This window comes from Ranitomeya variabilis, chromosome 1 (assembly GCF_051348905.1).
Source record: "Ranitomeya variabilis isolate aRanVar5 chromosome 1, aRanVar5.hap1, whole genome shotgun sequence".
NCBI classification, from domain to species: domain Eukaryota; kingdom Metazoa; phylum Chordata; class Amphibia; order Anura; family Dendrobatidae; genus Ranitomeya; species Ranitomeya variabilis.
Window position 1 is genome coordinate 661324282 of NC_135232.1, and position 20462 is coordinate 661344743.

Below are 20462 nucleotides of genomic sequence, written 5' to 3' on the forward strand. Positions count from 1 at the left end.
ACGGAAAAATAAGCAAGATCTGGGGGAAGGAACAGCGATGTCACCACACCCATTTGACCAGACCAGCCTGATTGACAGGCGAAAACGGCGACTTTGGTAACGTATTTCGGCAGCATAGGTGGGGAATCAGGGTCCACAAAATACACTATTGTAATGCACAGTTCAGGCCCTATTTAACGGTATTTTTATCTCATACGGAAAAAACGGGGTGACAGGTTCCCTTTAATGTCCGGCTCAGGACAAAAATTTAAAGAGGGGCCCCAAATGCTAAGATATTGCACCATCACACAAAAACATTTCAGTTGCATTTCCATGTACCGAGTTCAGGCCGCTAAATGAGCATAATTGACAACAGTGAAGTCTTTCAACACTTGCTTTCCGGCCTCTTTACACCAACTAAGAAAAAAATGATGGGGACAGAACCATCACTAATAGATCAATCTGTCCCCATACAGTATCATGCTATCAGCAGCATATCTGTAGTTTTCACCGGGCAATGTGCTGCTGAGAACTATTTTTTATTAAGGCATAAACAATTCAATCATTTGATGAATAGGCAGCATTTTACTTGTGTAGCATAATACACCCCATAGTCCTCCATATAGTATAATGTGGCCCATAGTCCTACATATAGTATAATGCACTCCTCATAGTCCTTAATATTGTATAATGCACCATCTATAGTGCAACATATATTGCAATGCACTCTCCATATTATAATTCAACTCCTAATGCAGCCACCCCAGAAGAGTATAATGCAGCCCACTCAAAGTATAACACAGCCCCCTCATAAAGTATAAGGGAGCCACTCATATAGTATAATGCATCCATGCAGAACTACAGTATTATGACCACCACGTACTCAGTGATTTTATATATATATATATATATATATATATATATATATATATATACTTACAGGGAATGTACAGGAAAATGTATGTATGTATAGGGAAGGTGTGTGTGTGTGTGCGCATGAGTGTGTGTGTATGTATATATATATATATATATATATGTGTGTGTATGTATAGGGAGGTTGCATATATGTATGTGTGTATAGCATGTGTGTGTCGTATATATATATATAGAGAGAGTGTATGTATGTACATATGCATAGAGAGGGTGTGTGCATGTATGTATGTATAGGTAGTGTGTGTGTGTATAGAGAGTGTGTGAACGTGTATAAACAGAGAGAGAGAGTGTGTGTTTGTATATAGGTAGGGTGTGTATAGGCAGTGCGTGTGTGTATTTACATCTAGGAAGTGTGTGTGTGTGTGTGTGTGTGCGTGTGTGTGTGTGTGTGTGTGTGTGTGTGTGTGTGTGTGTGTGTGTGTGTGTGTGTGTGTGTGTGTGTGCACATACAGCTTTATTTTACAGCACAAGATTGCTAGTCTGACTGGGGCAACCGTCCAAAACATATCTACCATTAGCAGAATATGTAGGTGACGCAAAAGGAATATGGGCAGGAAAACTAAAACTAATTATGTGACATCTATAAGCATTACAATAAGATGAAAGATTATTATTTAAGGATTCTGCTCTTGTTGTCTGACATATTGGATTTCTCGTGACTCCCAAGGCATTTTGGGATTGCAGTTTCCTCACAATCCTCATCACAGAAGGCAAAACAAAAATCTGGAATGGAAGCATCTATACCGATGAATTGGAGCTAGCCGTAGGCAGCCTGCATGCTGTATGCATACTCGTGATCACTGCCTTGCTTTTCTAGGTGGCAAGAGACATCATCTCATCTAAAGGATTCTCTGTATTTGTTCCTCAGGATCTGGCTTTGTGACTGATTCTACATTTTCTCCTTTCCAATCAGTATCTCAGACTGTAAGGACAAAAGAGAGGAGGAGAACTTGTGCTAGAGATTCAGAGAGCGACCAGAGAAGCAATGAGATTCAGGGTCAGCTGTTTCTCCCCCCTTCTCTTTCACAGGCATCTGACATGTTCTTGTATTTGAGATGTTTGCTGGGGCTGAAGAGCAGAGAAAGAGGCTTGTGTTCTTCTTGCCATGCAAAGAGCCAGACAGGCTAAAGCAAAGATGCATTTTATGTGGACATGTCAGCTAATTATTCTGAGATGGGCGCACAGAGCCAGGGAACCTACAGAGCTATGGGCTTCAGACCCTTGATTCCTGGACCAACAGCTAGAAGAGAGCAAGTGCAGCAAATGCAATAGGTGACGGAAGAATGGCCATGGGTTATAATGGCAGCTTGATCTTTAGAAATAGGAGCGAGATTGGAATTTTCCAGGCTGAAGCCTTTGAAATCAGGAACATATCTCACTCACAAGTCCTGTGGAGCAACCTCAGCAACAGTGATGGGCTGAGCTACAGACATTTTACCATAAGCGTCCAAGTAATCATTTTCATTGGGTCTCTGTTGGGTAAGTTCTGTATTTGAGATACATAAATTGTATCTCTAGATCATAAATGTAATAGTTCTGTCCGTTATTATTATTTATTAGGTTTTTCTTATATAGCGCCATTAATTCCACAGCACTTTTACTGACATTCACTGTCCCCATTGGGGTTCACAATATAAATTCCCTATCAGTATGTCTTTGGAGTGTGGGAGGAAACCCAAGCAAACACAGGGAGAAGATACAAACTCCTTGTAGAGGTTTTCCTTGGTGGAATTTGAACCCAGGACCCCATCTAAATCCGAATCATTATCTAAGGTTGCATGAGACAAAGATAAATTTGCTGTCTTGGCCATAATTTAGAGTAAATTTTGTATTTCCATTCACTTGATATAAATATAATTAAAGTATTGCACTTGTTTTTGTCAAACATTTGAAAAGGAAACACCTTGTTTTATAGGATATGGCATCAGAGATTCATTTATTATATTTATAGGACGATTCATTGGATATAATGGAGCGTTAGGATTTTTTTACTGGTATTCCATCCATTCTGCGCCATGTTTTCATAAACCCATTAAATATTTATGGATTATTATACAACCATACTCACATCCATCAATATTATGTTACTGGATTGCTGCAGTCTTCTGTATCTAACCATTACTTGAGAGATTTGTGATCAAGATTTTGGACAAGATTGTATTCAGACCGTAAGAGACTTGCTGTAAAGACACAGTTTGAAGGTTCACATTAGGGTACCTTAGGTTTTAGAAGAAAAACTAAATTGCTCCAATATCTTTTTGTGTTGCCAACTGTTTGATCCTATTCCTACTTGACAATTAATTTCACAGGATCTGTATCACACACATCAAAAAGACTTTCTGTAGCTACAGAATTAAAGCTTTCTGGGGTTAAAAAGTGATCATCCTCCTTCTGATTTCATGTCTAAATCCAAATCATACACAATAGTGTCCACAGATACGGCCAATATTTTACTTGATCGGTATCAATCAAATGTTATCGGGGAAATCCAACTTTTCTGTTGGAGAAAATGAGGTTGAACATTATGAATGTCAACTTTCAAGATATTTTGTTCCTCTGGGAGATAAGCCTATCGCACTGTACTCATTGAAATAAATATAATGGGCCGATCTGAAGTTGCATGTTTATGGGGAGTTGGGAAGGATGGCTGGCAGACAGATAGGCATTCAGCCAGCAGCTATCTTATATGTACGGCCAGTATCACATGCTTGGGAAGCCATACTTTTGGTCTGCATGCTACTCCCTTTGCTGGGCATTAAAGAACCTTAGAGAATCAAGTTATCCATGTGTCGAAATCCAGGTTAAATCATGGCAGCAAGGCTGAGGGAACACACTGTCTTTCTATAGCATTAAACCAGAGACGGCAAATATCACGTGGCTTGCATCCATAAAAGTTGCATTGGACTATTGCACAACAAAATTGGGGTTGAAAAAAAAAAAAGTTGTGAGCTGGCAAGTTGCGAGACGATTTGTATTGAATCTGGTGTGACTAAAGTCACCAATATCTCAAATTAAATGTCATATGTACATTTGTTAAAGGGGTTGTCCAGGCTTAGGGTTCAAGTCTGCATTCACTCTATATGACTGCAGACTTGTGAATCCTCACAGTGTGCATACTGCAATCTGTCAAGAATCTCTGGTGCCACCAATGGGAGCAGACAGGTGCATGACAACAAGTATAGCACTGCATGCATGCAATCACATGCCGACTAGACATGCATGGCCTTGCTCAATACAAGTAACTTGGGCGAGGCCGTACACGTCAAATTGGTATGTGGCTGGAAGTGTGCAAATCGCAAACATACAGTCTCATGACCACCCACTCCCAGCGCTGAAGAATCCTGACAGCATGCACTGTGCGGTCTGTGATCATTCACAAATATGCAGTCACATTGAGTGATTGTAGACTTGAGCCCCAAGCTGAGACAAGCCCTTTAAGGGGACATAGTAATTATGCGAAGACATGGAGCCACTATGTCTTTGTATTGCAACTTAGACACTATGTGCTACTGTATTGTTCTGCTGTATGGAAGATATGGTTATAATAAGGCATCTGCTGAAGCATCACACAATACAGAATGTGGCTAAAATATCTTTGTATGAAATTTCAGACATATGGGGTTACATTGTAGGTGTTGTATTAATGCTCTGTACAACCTGAAGCCCTAAACAACAGCTCAGCCTATAAAATATCTATATCTACTGAGTACTGGTCAGTCAGTACTGTAGGTTACAGTAAATCACCCATTCCAGCTTTCCAAAAATGCAAAATTATTTCCAGGACTAATTTTCACTCCAATTTTGCCACAGAATGGTCAATATTTTACATACAAGGGTACGTACACACGACGTCTTTAAGAGGCCAGAAGACCCGCCACAGTTTTCCTGGGCGCAGGTACTTCAGGAAAAAGCTGACAGTCTTTCTCCTGAAGCCTCTTTGCTTGCGGTTTTGCCGTCGTTTTGTCGCAGCTCCACTAATGTAGTAATTTTTCCTTAATTTGCACTATAACTAACGAGAAGCTTCTTATTGGAAAATACCCGAAAAATGAACAAGCTAAAAGGAGGTAACTTGAGACTGAACATGAGCACAGCATTGTCGTTTTTACATTGCGGTACAGCATGTCCATTTTTTTAGCCAGGTTTTCGGCTTTTTTTAGGCTCTTTCCAGAAAGATTATGCTTCAAAAAATGTCTTGTGTGCATAACCTTAACATACAATTCCTTTAATCCAGCATTAACCACCCACAGTGGTTGGTTCTTTGACCATGCTGAGGTCCATTGCTCAGTGTAGTAATGCAATATGTTAGAGAAAAAAAAACAACATTTTATTAAAAATGTATGCATTATATTAAAATCCTGTTAGATGCTCTCTACCAACAGACTATTAAAAGGGAAGCAGAGTCAAACTACACACAGTTACAATTACAATTATTCAACCCCTATGGCAAATCATGATGATATTAGCAAAAGATCCAAACTTTCTGCTGTTTGCAATAAACTCATGAATAAATCAATTTAAATACTTGAACATAACTAAAATAAGAAGTGGTTTCTCCAAATTCAATTCTCCAAAATGCCACATTTAATGACTACTGCAGTCTCAGAACTATTCACCCCTTCATCACAATTGTCTTTAGTACTTAGTAGAGCACCTCTGGCTGTTATGTCCTGCTGCAAACTTGATACACAGCCAGACACCAACTTTTGGGAGCAATTCTGAAGACTTCTTCATGGACAATGACCTCCAGTTCACAACTATTCTTAGGATTATGTGCTTTAACCGTCTTCTGTAAAACCAATTAAAGATTTCCTATGGAATTCATGGCAGAGGAATGACAGCCAGTTCAGATTCTTCCAGTACTTCTCCTGAAACAACGCCTTGGTGGACTTTGAGGTACGCTTGGGGTCATTGTTCTGTTGATAATTAGAGTTTCAACTTTCTCACAGAAGGTATGATGTTTTTTTCTAGTATTTCCTGATACTTTATTGAATCCATATTGCCTTCCACGTGATACATATTTCCAGTGCTAAAGGAAGCCAATATGACCCAGAGCATCACCGAGGCAATGCCATGCTCACTGTAGACAGGGTGCTCTTTTCATGGTATGCTTCATCATTCCTCCTCCTCCAGAGATCATGTTGATCCATAGGTTAGGAAAGCTAGTTGTGTTTCATAGCATCTTATTTATATATTGCAAATGAGTTTTGGCAATGACTTCTGCTTTTGAACGTGTTCATCTTGAAGTTCAGACATGGAGAGCTTCAATATTTAGTGTACACCTTACTGTGTAAACTGAAACCGGAGTTCCTGCTGCCACCAAGTCTTACTGTAGGACTTTTGCAATGACTCTAGGGTTTTTGACCACCTGCCTCTTCAGAACTCTGATAGTTTCCCCTTTCTACAATATCTAGGTAGTGTAGTCCATGTTCTTTTAACTTGCAACTGTATCTCTACATCTGTACATTCAATGCCTTTGTATCTTTTTATATCCCTTTCTTGTATGTGCAAGGTAATGATCTCTTTTCTTAACATTTTTTACCACACTCTGGACAATGCAACAATATTAATGAACAATTGGACATTGCCCATGAGGACTGTCCTAAGATTTGTCAGCAACACTGCCAAATGCTGGCGTCTGGTTATATATCACGTTTGCAGATGGTCAAAGGGATCTGCTAAGTACTTATAGATGCTTTTCATGAAGGGATATAATTCTAAGCTTGCATTTGTCATTAACCCCTTAACAACCAGAGGTATTTTTGTTTTTGCATTTTTATTTTTTGCTCCCCTTCTTCTCAGAGCCATAACTTTTATTTTTTGGTCAAAATGGCCGTGAGGTCTTGTTTGTTTTTTTGCGGGAGAAGCTGTACTTTTAAATAACATCATTGGTTTTAACATATTGTGTACTGAAAAATGAAAAAAAAAACTCAAAGTGCGGTGAAATTGCAAAAACCGTACAATTCAACAGTTGTTTTTTTGTTTTTCTTTTTTATTATGTTCATTAAATGATAAAACTGACCTGTCATTATGATTCTTCAGGTCACTACGAGTTCATAGACACCAAACATGTATAGGTGCCTTGGTGAAAAAAAAAATAAAAATTTAGTTTGAAAAAAATTGAGCCATTTTCCAATACCCATAGCATCTCCATTTTCCATGATCTGGAGCTGGGTGATGGTTTATTCTTTGCGTGCCGAGCTGACGTTTTTAATGATACCATTTTAGTGCAGACATGATCTTTTGATCGCACATTATTGTATTTTAATGCAATGTCACAGCGACCAAAAAACGTAATTCTGGCGTTTTTACATTTTTTCATAGTTTTTGCATGCTTCAATAGTCTCCATGGGAGACTAGAAGCTGCCATAACCTGATCGGATCAGCTACATATAGGCGATGATCAGATCGCCTGTATGTAGCAGAATTACTCACTTGCTATGAGCGCCAACCACCGGGCTCATAGCAATCTGGTAGTAACAACCATAGAGGTCTGCAAGAGATCTCTGGTTGTCATGCCAACTGTTATGACCCCAGTGGACAGGGTCTCAGAGGAACGTGTAAGTCTGCAAGATACAAAAATCCAGCTCATAGGGCTGTGGTAACTGGGTTGACCAAATAGCTACTCCTAACGCCAACACTAGAAGTAGCCGGGGATCATGCCTACGGTGATCGCTAGATGACTCGCGCCAGCCGGAGAATCTAACTACCCCTAGGAGAAGAAAACAAAGACCTCTCTTGCCTCCAGAGAAAGGGACCCCAAAGCAAGATACAAGCCCCCCACAAATAATAACGGTGAGGTAAGAGGAAATGACAAACACAGAAATGAACCAGGTTCAGCAAAGAGAGGCCAGCTTACTAATAGCAGAATATAGCAAGATAACTTATCTGGTCAACAAAAACCCTATAAAAATCCACGCTGGAGATTCAAGAACCCCCGAACCGTCTAACGGTCCGGGGGGAGAACACCAGCCCCCTAGAGCTTCCAGCAAAGGTCAGGATACAGATAGGAACAAGCTGGACAAAAATACCAAACAAAACAAAAGCAAAAAGCAAAGAAGCAGACTTAGCTTGAAAAACAGGAACCAGGATCAGAGGACAAGAGCACAACAGATTAGCTCTGATTTCAACGATGCCAGGCATTGAACTGAAGGTCCAGGGAGCTTATATAGCAACGCCCCTGAACTAACGGCCCAGGTGAGGATATAGGAAAAGACAGACGCTCCAGAGTCAAATCACTAATGACCACTAGAGGGAGCAAAAAGCAAAATCACAACAGTACCCCCCCCTTAGTGAGGGGTCACCGAACCCTCACCACGACCACCAGGGCGATCAGGATGAGCGGCATGGAAGGCACGAACTAAATCGGCCGCATGAACATCAGAGGCGACCACCCAGGAATTATCTTCCTGACCATAGCCCTTCCACTTGACCAGGTACTGAAGCCTCCGCCTGGAGAGACGAGAATCCAAGATCTTCTCCACCACGTACTCCAACTCGCCCTCAACCAACACCGGAGCAGGAGGCTCAGCAGAAGGAACCACAGGCACAACGTACCGCCGCAACAAGGACCTATGAAACACGTTGTGGATAGCAAACGACACAGGTAGATCCAGGCGAAAGGATACAGGATTAAGAATTTCCAATATCTTGTAAGGACCAATAAAACGAGGTTTAAATTTGGGAGAGGAAACCTTCATAGGAACAAAGCGGGAAGAAAGCCACACCAAATCCCCAACACGTAGTCGGGGACCCACACCGCGGCGGCGGTTGGCAAAGCGCTGAGCCCTCTCCTGTGACAACTTCAAGTTGTCCACCACAAGATTCCAGATCCGCTGCAACCTATCCACCACAGAATCCACCCCAGGGCAGTCAGAAGGTTCCACATGACCCGAAGAAAAACGAGGGTGGAAACCAGAGTTGCAGAAAAACGGCGAAACCAAGGTGGCGGAACTAGCCCGATTATTAAGGGCAAACTCAGCTAACGGCAAGAAGGTCACCCAATCGTCCTGATCAGCAGAGACAAAACACCTCAAATAAGCCTCCAAAGTCTGATTAGTTCGCTCCGTCTGTCCATTAGTCTGAGGATGGAAAGCAGACGAAAACGACAAGTCAATGCCCATCCTACTACAAAAGGATCGCCAGAATCTGGAAACGAACTGGGATCCTCTGTCTGACACAATATTCTCAGGGATGCCGTGCAAACGAACCACGTTCTGGAAAAACACAGGAACCAGATCGGAAGAGGAAGGCAGTTTAGGCAAAGGAACCAAATGGACCATCTTGGAGAAACGATCACATATCACCCAGATGACAGACATGCCCTGAGACACAGGAAGATCAGAAATGAAATCCATGGAGATATGTGTCCAAGGTCTCTTAGGGACAGGCAAGGGCAAGAGCAACCCGCTGGCACGAGAACAGCAAGGCTTAGCTCGAGCACAAGTCCCACAGGACTGTACAAATGACCGCACATCCCTAGACAAGGAAGGCCACCAAAAGGATCTGGCCACCAGATCTCTGGTGCCAAAAATTCCTGGGTGACCTGCCAACACCGAGGAATGAACCTCGGAAATGACTCTGCTGGTCCACTTATCAGGCACAAACAGTCTGTCAGGTGGACAAGAATCAGGCCTATCAGCCTGAAATCTCTGCAACACACGTCGCAGATCAGGAGAAATAGCTGACAAGATAATACCATCCTTAAGAATACCAACAGGTTCAGCGACTCCAGGAGCATCAGGCACAAAGCTCCTGGAAAGAGCATCGGCCTTCACATTCTTTGAACCTGGTAAATACGAGACAACAGTCAAAACGGGAGAAAAACAATGACCAGCGGGCCTGTCTAGGATTCAGGCGTTTAGCAGACTCGAGATACATCAGATTTTTGTGATCAGTCAAGACCACCACACGATGCTTAGCACCCTCGAGCCAATGACGCCACTCCTCAAATGCCCATTTCATGGCCAACAACTCCCGATTGCCCACATCATAATTTCGCTCCGCAGGCGAAAACTTCCTAGAGAAAAAGGCGCAAGGTCTCATAACAGAGCAACCAGGGCCTCTCTGCGACAAAACGGCCCCTGCTCCAATCTCTGAAGCATCCACCTCAACTTGAAAGGGAAGCGAGACATCAGGCTGGCACAAAACAGGCGCCCGAAGTAAACCGACGTTTCAACTCCTGGAAAGCCTCCACGGCAGCAGGAGCCCAATTAACCACATCGGAGCCCTTCTTGGTCATATCCGTCAAAGGTTTCACAATGCTAGAAAAGTTAGCGATAAAACGACGGTAGAAGTTAGCGAAACCCAAGAACTTCTGAAGACTCTTAACTGACGAGGGCTGAGTCCAATCAAGAATAGCTCGGACCTTGACTGGGTCCATCTCCACAGCAGAAGGGGAAAAAATGAACCCCAAAAAGGGAACCTTCTGTACACCAAAAAGACACTTTGAGCCCTTGACAAACAAAGAATTTTCACGCAAAATTTTAAAGACCATCCTGACCTGCTCCACATGCGAGTCCCAATTATCAGAAAAAACCAGAATATCATCCAGATAAACGATCAGAAATTTATCCAGATAGTTCCGGAAAATGTCATGCATAAAGGACTGAAAAACTGAAGGGGCATTAGAGAGCCCAAAAGGCATCACCAAGTACTCAAAATGACCTTCGGGCGTATTGAATGCGGTTTTCCATTCATCCCCTTGCTTAATGCGCACAAGGTTGTACGCACCACGAAGGTCTATCTTGGTAAACCACTTGGCACCTTTAATCCGGGCAAACAAGTCAGACAACAGCGGCAAAGGATACTGAAATTTGACAGTGATCTTATTTAAAAGCCGATAGTCAATACAAGGCCTCAAAGATCCGTCCTTTTTAGCCACAAAAAAGAATCCCGCACCAAGAGGGGAAGAAGACGGACGGATGTGTCCTTTCTCCAGAGACTCCTTGATATATGAACGCATAGCGGTATGTTCAGGTATCGACAGATTAAACAGTCTTCCCTTAGGAAATTTACTGCCTGGAATCAAATCTATTGCACAGTCACATTCCCTATGAGGAGGCAATGCACTGGACCTGGACTCGCTAAAGACATCATGATAATCAGACAAGTACTCCGGAACTTCCGAAGGCGTAGAAGAAGCAATAGACACAGGCAGGGAATCCTCATGAATACCACGACAGCCCCAACTAGACACTGACATAGCCTTCCAGTCAAGGACTGGATTATGGGCCTGTAACCATGGCAGCCCCAAAACAACCAAATCATGCATTTTATGTAGAACGAGAAAACGTATCACCTCGCGGTGTTCAGGAGTCATGCACATGGTAACCTGTGTCCAATACTGCGGCTTATTTTCTGCCAATGGCGTAGCATCAATACCCCTAAGAGGGATAGGATTTTCTAATGGTTCAAGAATAAAACCACAGCGCTTAGCAAATGAGAGATCCATAAGACTCAGGGCAGCACCTGAATCTACAAACGCCATGACAGGATAAGATGACAGTGAGCAAATCAAAGTTACAGACAGAATAAACTTAGGATGCAAATTACCAACGGTGACAGGACTAACAACCTTAGATATACGTTTAGAGCATGCTGAGATAACATGTGTAGAATCACCACAGTAGTAGCACAAGCCATTCCGGCGTCTATGAATTTTCCTCTCATTTCTAGTCAGGATTCTATCACATTGCATCAAATCAGGTGTCCGTTCAGACAACACCATGAGGGAATTTGCGGTTTTTCTATCACATTGCATCACATCAGGTGTCTGTTCAGACAACAACATGAGGGAATTTGCGGTTTTGCGCTCCCGCAACCGCCGGTCAATTTGAATAGCCAGGGACATGGTATCATTCAGACCTGTGGGAATGGGAAAACCCACCATAACATTCTTAATGGCCTCAGAAAGGCCATTTCTAAAATTAGCGGCCAGTGCACACTCGTTCCAATGTGTCAGCACGGACCATTTCCGAAATTTTTGGCAATACACCTCAGCCTCGTCCTGGCCCTGAGACATAGCCAGCAAGGCTTTCTCTGCCTGAATCTCAAGATTGGGTTCCTCATAAAGTAAACCGAGCGCCAGAAAAAATGCATCAATATCAGCCAATGCCGGATCTCCTGGCGCCAACGAAAAAGCCCAATCCTGAGGGTCACCCCGTAAGAATGAAATAACAATTTTTACTTGTTGAGCAGAGTCTCCAGACGAACAAGGTTTCAGGGACAAAAATAATTTACAATTATTCCTGAAATTCCTAAACTTAAAACGGTCTCCTGAAAACAGTTCAGGAATCGGAATCTTGGGTTCAGACCTAGGATTTCTGGTAACATAATCTTGTATACCCTGCACACGAGCGGCAAGCTGGTCCACACTTGTAATCAAGGTCTGGACATTCATGTCTGCAGCAAGCTTAAGCCACTCTGAGGTAAAGGGGAAAAGAAGAGAAAAAAAAAAATGAGAGAGGGAAAAAAAAACTCAAAATTTTCTTTCTTATAATCCCACTTCTGCAATGCATTAAACATTTAATACTGGCCTGGCATACTGTTATGACCTCAGTGGACAGGGTCTCAGAGGAACGTGTAAGTCTGCAAGATACAAAAATCCAGCTCATAGGGCTGTGGTAACTGGGTTGACCAAATAGCTACTCCTAACGCCAACACTAGAAGTAGCCGGGGATCATGCCTACGGTGATCGCTAGATGACTCGCGCCAGCCGGAGAATCTAACTACCCCTAGGAGAAGAAAACAAAGACCTCTCTTGCCTCCAGAGAAAGGGACCCCAAAGCAAGATACAAGCCCCCCACAAATAATAACGGTGAGGTAAGAGGAAATGACAAACACAGAAATGAACCAGGTTCAGCAAAGAGAGGCCAGCTTACTAATAGCAGAATATAGCAAGATAACTTATCTGGTCAACAAAAACCCTATAAAAATCCACGCTGGAGATTCAAGAACCCCCGAACCGTCTAACGGTCCGGGGGGAGAACACCAGCCCCCTAGAGCTTCCAGCAAAGGTCAGGATACAGATAGGAACAAGCTGGACAAAAATACCAAACAAAACAAAAGCAAAAAGCAAAGAAGCAGACTTAGCTTGAAAAACAGGAACCAGGATCAGAGGACAAGAGCACAACAGATTAGCTCTGATTTCAACGATGCCAGGCATTGAACTGAAGGTCCAGGGAGCTTATATAGCAACGCCCCTGAACTAACGGCCCAGGTGAGGATATAGGAAAAGACAGACGCTCCAGAGTCAAATCACTAATGACCACTAGAGGGAGCAAAAAGCAAAATCACAACAGCCAACCCATCAGTGACCAGCAATCACGTGACAGGGTCACAGATGGGCGGATTTCCAGAAGCGCATGTTTGACAGCAGCATTTAACGAGTTAATAGCCGCGGTTGGATCGCAATTCCACCTGAGGATGTTCCGGGCACATGTCAGCTGTTCAAATATATATATATATATATATATATATATATATATATATATATATATATATATATATCCATAAAATAGAAAAAACAGCTGACCGCACCACCGTTGTTTGTGTGAGCTGTGTCCGTCCACTAGCAGTAAGGAGTAAGGCCGGCAGATGTCGGGTGCTATTGCCGAAAACACAAGCCGATGAATCCAAAATTACAGAGGAAGAGAAGGCAGCACTCACCGATCTCCAGGAACAGGTATCTTTATTTACTCACATAAAATCTTCATGGCCGGGGGTGCAGGGATACAGAGTGTGGCAGGGCTGACGACAGCCGTTTCGCACCTATCTGGTGCTTCTACGGGTCCGTAGACCCATAGAAGTGCCAGATAGGTGCGAAACGGCCGTCGTCAGCCCTGCCACACTCTGTATCCCTGCACCCCCGGCTGTGAAGATTTTATGTGAGTAAATAAAGATACCTGTTTCTGGAGATCGGTGAGTGCTGCCTTCTCTTCATATATATATACTGTATATATATATATATATATACACATATACACTGCTCAAAAAAATAAAGGGAACACTAAAATCCCACATCCTAGATATCACTGAATGAAATATTCTAATTGTACATCTTTATTCATTACATAGTGGAATGTGTTGAGAACAATAAAGCCTAAAAATGATCAACGTAAGTCACAACTAATATCCCATGGAGGTCTGGAGTTGGAATGATGCTCAAAATCAAAGTGAAAAATGAAGGCTGATCCAACTTCAGTGGAAATGCCTCAAGACAAGGAAGTGATGCTCAGTAGTATGTGTGGCCTCCACGTGCCTATATGACGTCCCTACAATGCCTGGGCATGCTCTTGATGAGGAGACGGATGGTCTCCTGAGGGCTCTCCTCCTGGACCTGGACTAAAGCATCCACTAACTCCTGGATAGTGTGTTGCAACGTGACATTGGTGGATGGTGCAAGACATGATGTCACAGATGTGTTCAATCGGATTCAGGTCTGGGGAATGGGCAGGCCAGTCCATAGCTTCAATGCCTTCATCTTGCAGGAACTGCTGCCACACTCCAGACACATGTGGTCTGGCATTGTCCTGCATTAGGAGGAACCCAGGGCCAACCGCACCAGCATATGGTCTCTCAAGGGGTCTGAGGATCTCATTTCAGTACTTAATGGCAGTCAGGCTAGCTCTGGCAAGCACATGGAGGGCTGTGTGGCCCTCCAAAGAAATGCCACCCCACACCATTACTGACCCACTGCCAAACCAGTCATGCTGAAGGATGTTGCAGGCAGCAGATCACTCTCCACGGTGTCTCCAGACTCTGTCACATGTGCTCAGTGTGAACCTGCTTTCATCTGTGAAGAGCACCAGTGGCGAACTTGTCAATCCTGGTGTTTTGTGGCAAAGGCCAAGCGTCCTGCACAGTGTTGGGCTGTGAGCACAACCCCCATCTGTGGACGTCGGGCACTCTGACCATCCTCATGGAGTCAGTTTCTAACCGTTTGTGCAGATACGTACACATTTGTGGCTTGCTGGAGGACATTTTACAGAGCTCTGGCAGTGCTAATCCTGTTCCTCCTTGCACAAAGGCTGAGGTAGCAGTCCTGCTGCTGTGTTGTTGCCCTCCTATGGCCCCTCCATGTCTCCTGGTGTACTGGCCTGTCTCCTGGTAGTGCCCCCAGCCTCTGGACACTACGCTGACAGACACAGCAAACCTTCTTGCCATAGCTTGCATTGATGTGCCATCCTGGATGAGCTGCACTACCTTAGCCACTTGTGTTGGTTGTAGAGTCCGTCTCATGCTACCAGGAGTGTGAAAGCACAACCAACATTCAAAAGTGACCAAAACATCAGCCAGAAAGCATTGGTACTGAGATGTGGTCTGTGGTCCCCACCTGCAGAACCACTGAGTGTGTCTTGATAATTGCCAATAATTTCCATCTGTTGTCTATTCCATTTGAACAACATGTGAAATTGATTGTCAAACAGTGTTGCTTCCTAAGTTGACAGTTTGACTTCACAGAAGTTTGATTTACTTGCAGTTATATTCTGTTGTTTAAGTGTTCCCTTTATTTTTTTGAGCAGTGTGTATGTATATATATTATATATATATATATATAAATATATATATATATATATAGACTGTATATATGTTTTAAAGAATGTTTGAGGCAATGGATCCATTATATGTCCATTTTGCAAGCCGATGAGAAAATCTCGCCATACGGATGTCACAAGGATACTTTGATGAGAAAAAAAATCGCATCCTCGCAATGCACTCAGATGACATACGGATCACTGTTCAGGAACATTTCTGCGAATCTCGGCTGTGAAAAATGGACTGATTTTTTTTATGTGTTATGTGTGCTGCAGCCTAAGGGAAAGTAAATCAATATGGTCTCACCCACTTGGTATTACAGGCATTTCTCAGTCTAGATTATCTACCCTAAACGGTCTTTCTCCCCTCTTCAAGACAGCACACTCTGCTGAGCCAAGACAGCTGCCTATTATTAATCCGATAAGGCCGGCGTCACACTGGCGTATTGCATCCGATGCGAGAGCAGCAGCAGAGCAGGAGCCGAGTGTCATGCGTCTATGCTCCGATTCTCTCGCACAGGGAGGATCGGAGCACAGCTGCGGAGGAGGCGGAGAAATGAATTTCTCCATCTCCTCCATTGCTGGGGTCCGCTTATAACGCACAGCACTCGGATGATATCCGAGTGGTGTGCGCTGTCTCACTCGCACCCATAGGCTTATATGGGTGCGAGTGAGCCGAGAGTTTTCCTCGGTCCGAGACAATCACAGCATGCTGCGATTGTCTCGGACCGAGGAAAACGGCCGACAAAAAGTCGGCTGGTGGGAGCTGCCCCATAGCTGAACATTGGTCCGAGTGCAATGCGATTTTGTATCACATTGCACTCGGCCGTTTAAAACGCCAGTGTGACGCCGGCCTAAGACATAGACTGGTGTATGAGAGTGACCTCTCCTTGTTAAGTTTATGAACATAGACATGAGCTCTAGGGAGGTGGTAACTGGACTGACCGCAAACCTGATCCTAACCAACACACTAAAGGAAGCCGGTGAACGTGCCTAAAATCCTGGACGTCTCGACGCAGCCTGAGAAACTATCTACTCCTGGAGGGAAAGTAAGATCTCACTTGCCTCAAGAGAAATCACCCCAAAGATATAGGAAGCCCCCAACAAATAATAACGGTGAGGTAAGGGGAAAACACAAACATAGAAATGAAAACAGATGAAGCAAATGAGGCCCGCTAATACTAGATAGCAGAAGACAGATAGGGAACTGTGCGGTCAGTAAAAAACCCTATGCAAAATATCCACGCTGAGAATACAAGAACCCCCACACCAACTAACGGTGTGAGGGGAGAAACTCAGCCCCCTAGAGCTACCAGCAAGCAAGGAAATCACATATTAGCAAGCTGGACAAAAAATAAACCAAGAAACATGTGACCACTGATGGACAAAAAATGAACCAAGCAAAACTTAGCTTCTCTTGAAGAGACTGATAACGAAGGACTGCAGGAGAGCTCCAAAATAGCACTGAAGACATTGACAGCAGGCAACAACTGAGAGTCCAGGTGAACTAAATAGGAAACCAGCTAAGAGATAACGAGACAGCTGATCCTGCCTCAGACCTGCAGAATGACACAAAGAACCACCAGAGGGAGCCCAAAGACAGCACTCACACAGTACCAGTTGTGACCACAAGAGGGAGCCCAAAAACAGAGTTCACAACAGTACCCCCCCTTGAGAAGGGGTCACCGAACCCTCATCAAAACCCCCAGGGCGATCAGGATGAGCCACATGGAAGGCATGAACCAAATCGGCCGCATGAACATCAGAGGCGACAACCCAGGAATTATCCTCCTGACCATAGCCCTTCCACTTAACCAAATACTGAAGCCTCCGTCTAGAAAAATGAGAATCCAAGATCTTCTCCACCACGTACTCCAATTCGCCCTCAACCAGCACCGGAGCAGGGGGTTCAACAGAAGGAACCACAGGCACCACATACCTCCGCAACAAAGACCTATGGAACACGTTATGAATGGCAAATGACGCTGGTCCAAACGAAATGACACCGGGTTAAGGATTTCCAAAATCTTATAAGGACCGATGAAGCGAGGCTTGAATTTAGGAGAGGAAACCTTCATAGGAACATGCCGAGAAGACAGCCATACCAAATCCCCAACAAGAAGTCGGGGACCCACACCGCGACGGCGGTTGGCAAAGCGCTGAGCCTTCTCCTGTGACAACTTCAAATTGTCCACCACATGGTTCCAAATCTGCTGCAACCTATCCACCACAGAATCCACCCCAGGACAGTCAGAAGGCTCAACCTGACCCGAGGAAAAACGAGGATGAAAACCAGAATTGCAGAAAAAAGGCGAAACCAAAGTAGCAGAACTAGCCCGATTATTAAGGGCAAACTCGGCCAATGGCAAAAAAGTCACCCAATCATCCTGATCAGCAGAAACAAAACATCTTAAATAAGTTTCCAAGGTCTGATTAGTTCGCTCGGTTTGACCATTCGTCAGAGGATGGAAGGCCGACGAAAAAGACAAATCAATGCCCATCTTAGCACAAAAGATCCGCCAAAATCTGGACACAAACTGGGACCCTCTGTCAGACACAATATTTTCAGGGATGCTGTGCAAGCGAACCACATTCTGAAAAAATAGAGGAACCAAATCGGAGGAGGAAGGCAACTTAGGCAAGGGCACCAAATGGACCATTTTGGAAAAACGATCACACACCACCCAGATGACAGACATTCTCTGAGAGACTGGAAGATCCGAAATAAAATCCATGGAAATGTGCGTCCAAGGCCTCTTCGGGACAGGCAAAGGCAAAAGCAAACCGCTGGCACGAGAACAGCAAGGCTTAGCCCGAGCACAAATCCCACAGGACTGCACAAAGGAACGCACATCCCGCGACAAGGAAGGCCACCAGAAGGACCTAGCCACCAAATCTCTGGTACCAAAAATCCCAGGATGTCCTGCCAACACCGAAGAATGAACCTCGGAAATAACTCTGCTGGTCCATCTATCTGGGACAAACAGTCTCTCTGGTGGGCAACGGTCCGGTCTATCCGCCTGAAATTTCTGCAGCACTCGTCGCAAATCTGGGGAAATGGCAGACAAAATCACTCCCTCTCTGAGGATACCAGCCGGCTCTGAAACTCCCGGAGAGTCAGGCACAAAACTCCTAGAAAGAGCATCAGCTTTCACGTTCTTCGAACCAGGCAGGTACGAGACCACGAAATCGAAACGGGAGAAAAACAACGACCAACGAGCCTGTCTAGGATTCAGCCGCTTGGCAGACTCGAGATAAATCAGATTTTTGTGATCAGTTAAGACCACTACACGATGCTTAGCTCCCTCAAGCCAATGTCGCCACTCCTCAAATGCCCACTTCATAGCCAACAACTCCCGATTACCAACATCATAATTTCGCTCGGCAGACGAAAACTTTCTTGAAAAGAAAGCACAAGGCTTCATCACAGAGCAATCAGAGCTTCCCTGCGACAAAACAGCCCCTGCTCCAATCTCAGAAGCATCAACCTCGACCTGAAAAGGAAGAGAGACATCAGGCTGACACAAAACTGGAGCCGAAGAAAACCGGCGCTTCAGCTCCCGAAAGGCTTCCACGGCTGCAGAAGACCAATTAGTCACATCAGAACCCTTCTTGGTCAAATCCGTCAAGGGTTTAACCACGTCAGAAAAATTAGCAATGAAGCGACGGTAAAAATTAGCAAAACCCAAGAACTTCTGAAGACTCTTAACAGATGTAGGCTGAGTCCAGTCATGAATAGCCTGGACCTTGACTGGGTCCATCTCAATAGTAGAAGGAGAAAAAATAAAACCCAAAAAGGAAACCTTCTGTACTCCGAAGAGACATTTAGAGCCCTTCACAAATAAGGCATTAGCACGCAGGACCTGAAATACCATCCTGACCTGCTTCACATGGGACTCCCAGTCCTCAGAAAAGACCAAAATGTCATCCAGATACACAATCATAAATTTATCCAGATATTCTCGAAAGATGTCATGCATGAAGGACTGGAACACAGAAGGAGCATTAGAGAGTCCAAAAGGCATCACCAAGTACTCAAAATGGCCTTCGGGCGTATTAAATGCTGTTTTCCATTCATCCCCCTGCTTAATGCGCACAAGGTTATACGCACCACGAAGATCTATCTTGGTGAACCAACTGGACCCCTTAATCCGAGCAAACAGATCAGACAACAATGGCAAAGGATACTGAAATTTGACCGTGATTTTATTTAGAAGACGATAATCTATACAAGGTCTCAGAGAACCATCCTTCTTGGACACAAAAAAGAATCCTGCACCAAGAGGGGAGGAGGACGGGCGAATATGTCCCTTCTCTAAAGACTCCTTTATATAGCTCCGCATTGTGGCATGTTCTGGTACAGACAAATTAAAAAGTCGTCCCTTAGGGAACTTACTACCAGGAATCAAATTTATAGCACAATCACAATCCCTGTGAGGAGGCAGGGCACCGGATCTGGGCTCATCAAATACATCCTGGTAGTCCGACAAAAACTCAGGGACCTCAGAAGGAGTGGAAGAAGCAATTGATACCAAAGGAGCATCGCCATGAATCCCCTGGCAACCCCAACTTGACACAGACCTAGCTTTCCAATCCAGAACTGGATTATGGGCCTGCAGCCATGGCAGACCCAACACGACAACATCATGCAAATTATACAGCACAAGAAAGCGAATCACCTCCTGATGTACAGGAGTCATGCACATGGTCACTTGAGTCCAATATTGAGGCTTATTCTCAGCCAATGGTGTAGCTTCAATTCCCCTCAGTGGAATAGGGAATTCCAAAGGCTCCAGGACAAAACCACAACGCCTGGCAAACGACAAATCCATCAGATTCAGGGCAGCACCTGAATCCACAAAAGCCATAACCGAGTAGGATGACAAAGAACAAATTAAAGTAACAGACAAAATGAATTTAGGCTGTATAGTACCAATGGTGACAGGTTTAGCGATTTTTTTAACGCGCTTAGAGCATGCTGAGATAACATGAGTTGAATCACCACAGTAAAAGCAC

General features: G+C 44.1%; 1 protein-coding gene across 1 annotated transcript in view; it reads left to right on the forward strand.

Annotated features, from left to right (window-relative positions):
- The first annotated feature begins 1510 nt into the window (after positions 1 to 1510).
- Positions 1511 to 20462, forward strand: part of GPR176 (G protein-coupled receptor 176) — a 98503-nt gene continuing 79551 nt past the window's right edge. Inside the window, exon 1 of the mRNA XM_077263345.1 lies at positions 1511 to 2391. Coding sequence (XP_077119460.1) covers positions 2196 to 2391 — 196 coding nt within the window. The 5' untranslated portion in view covers positions 1511 to 2195. The remainder of the gene's footprint in view (positions 2392 to 20462) is intronic.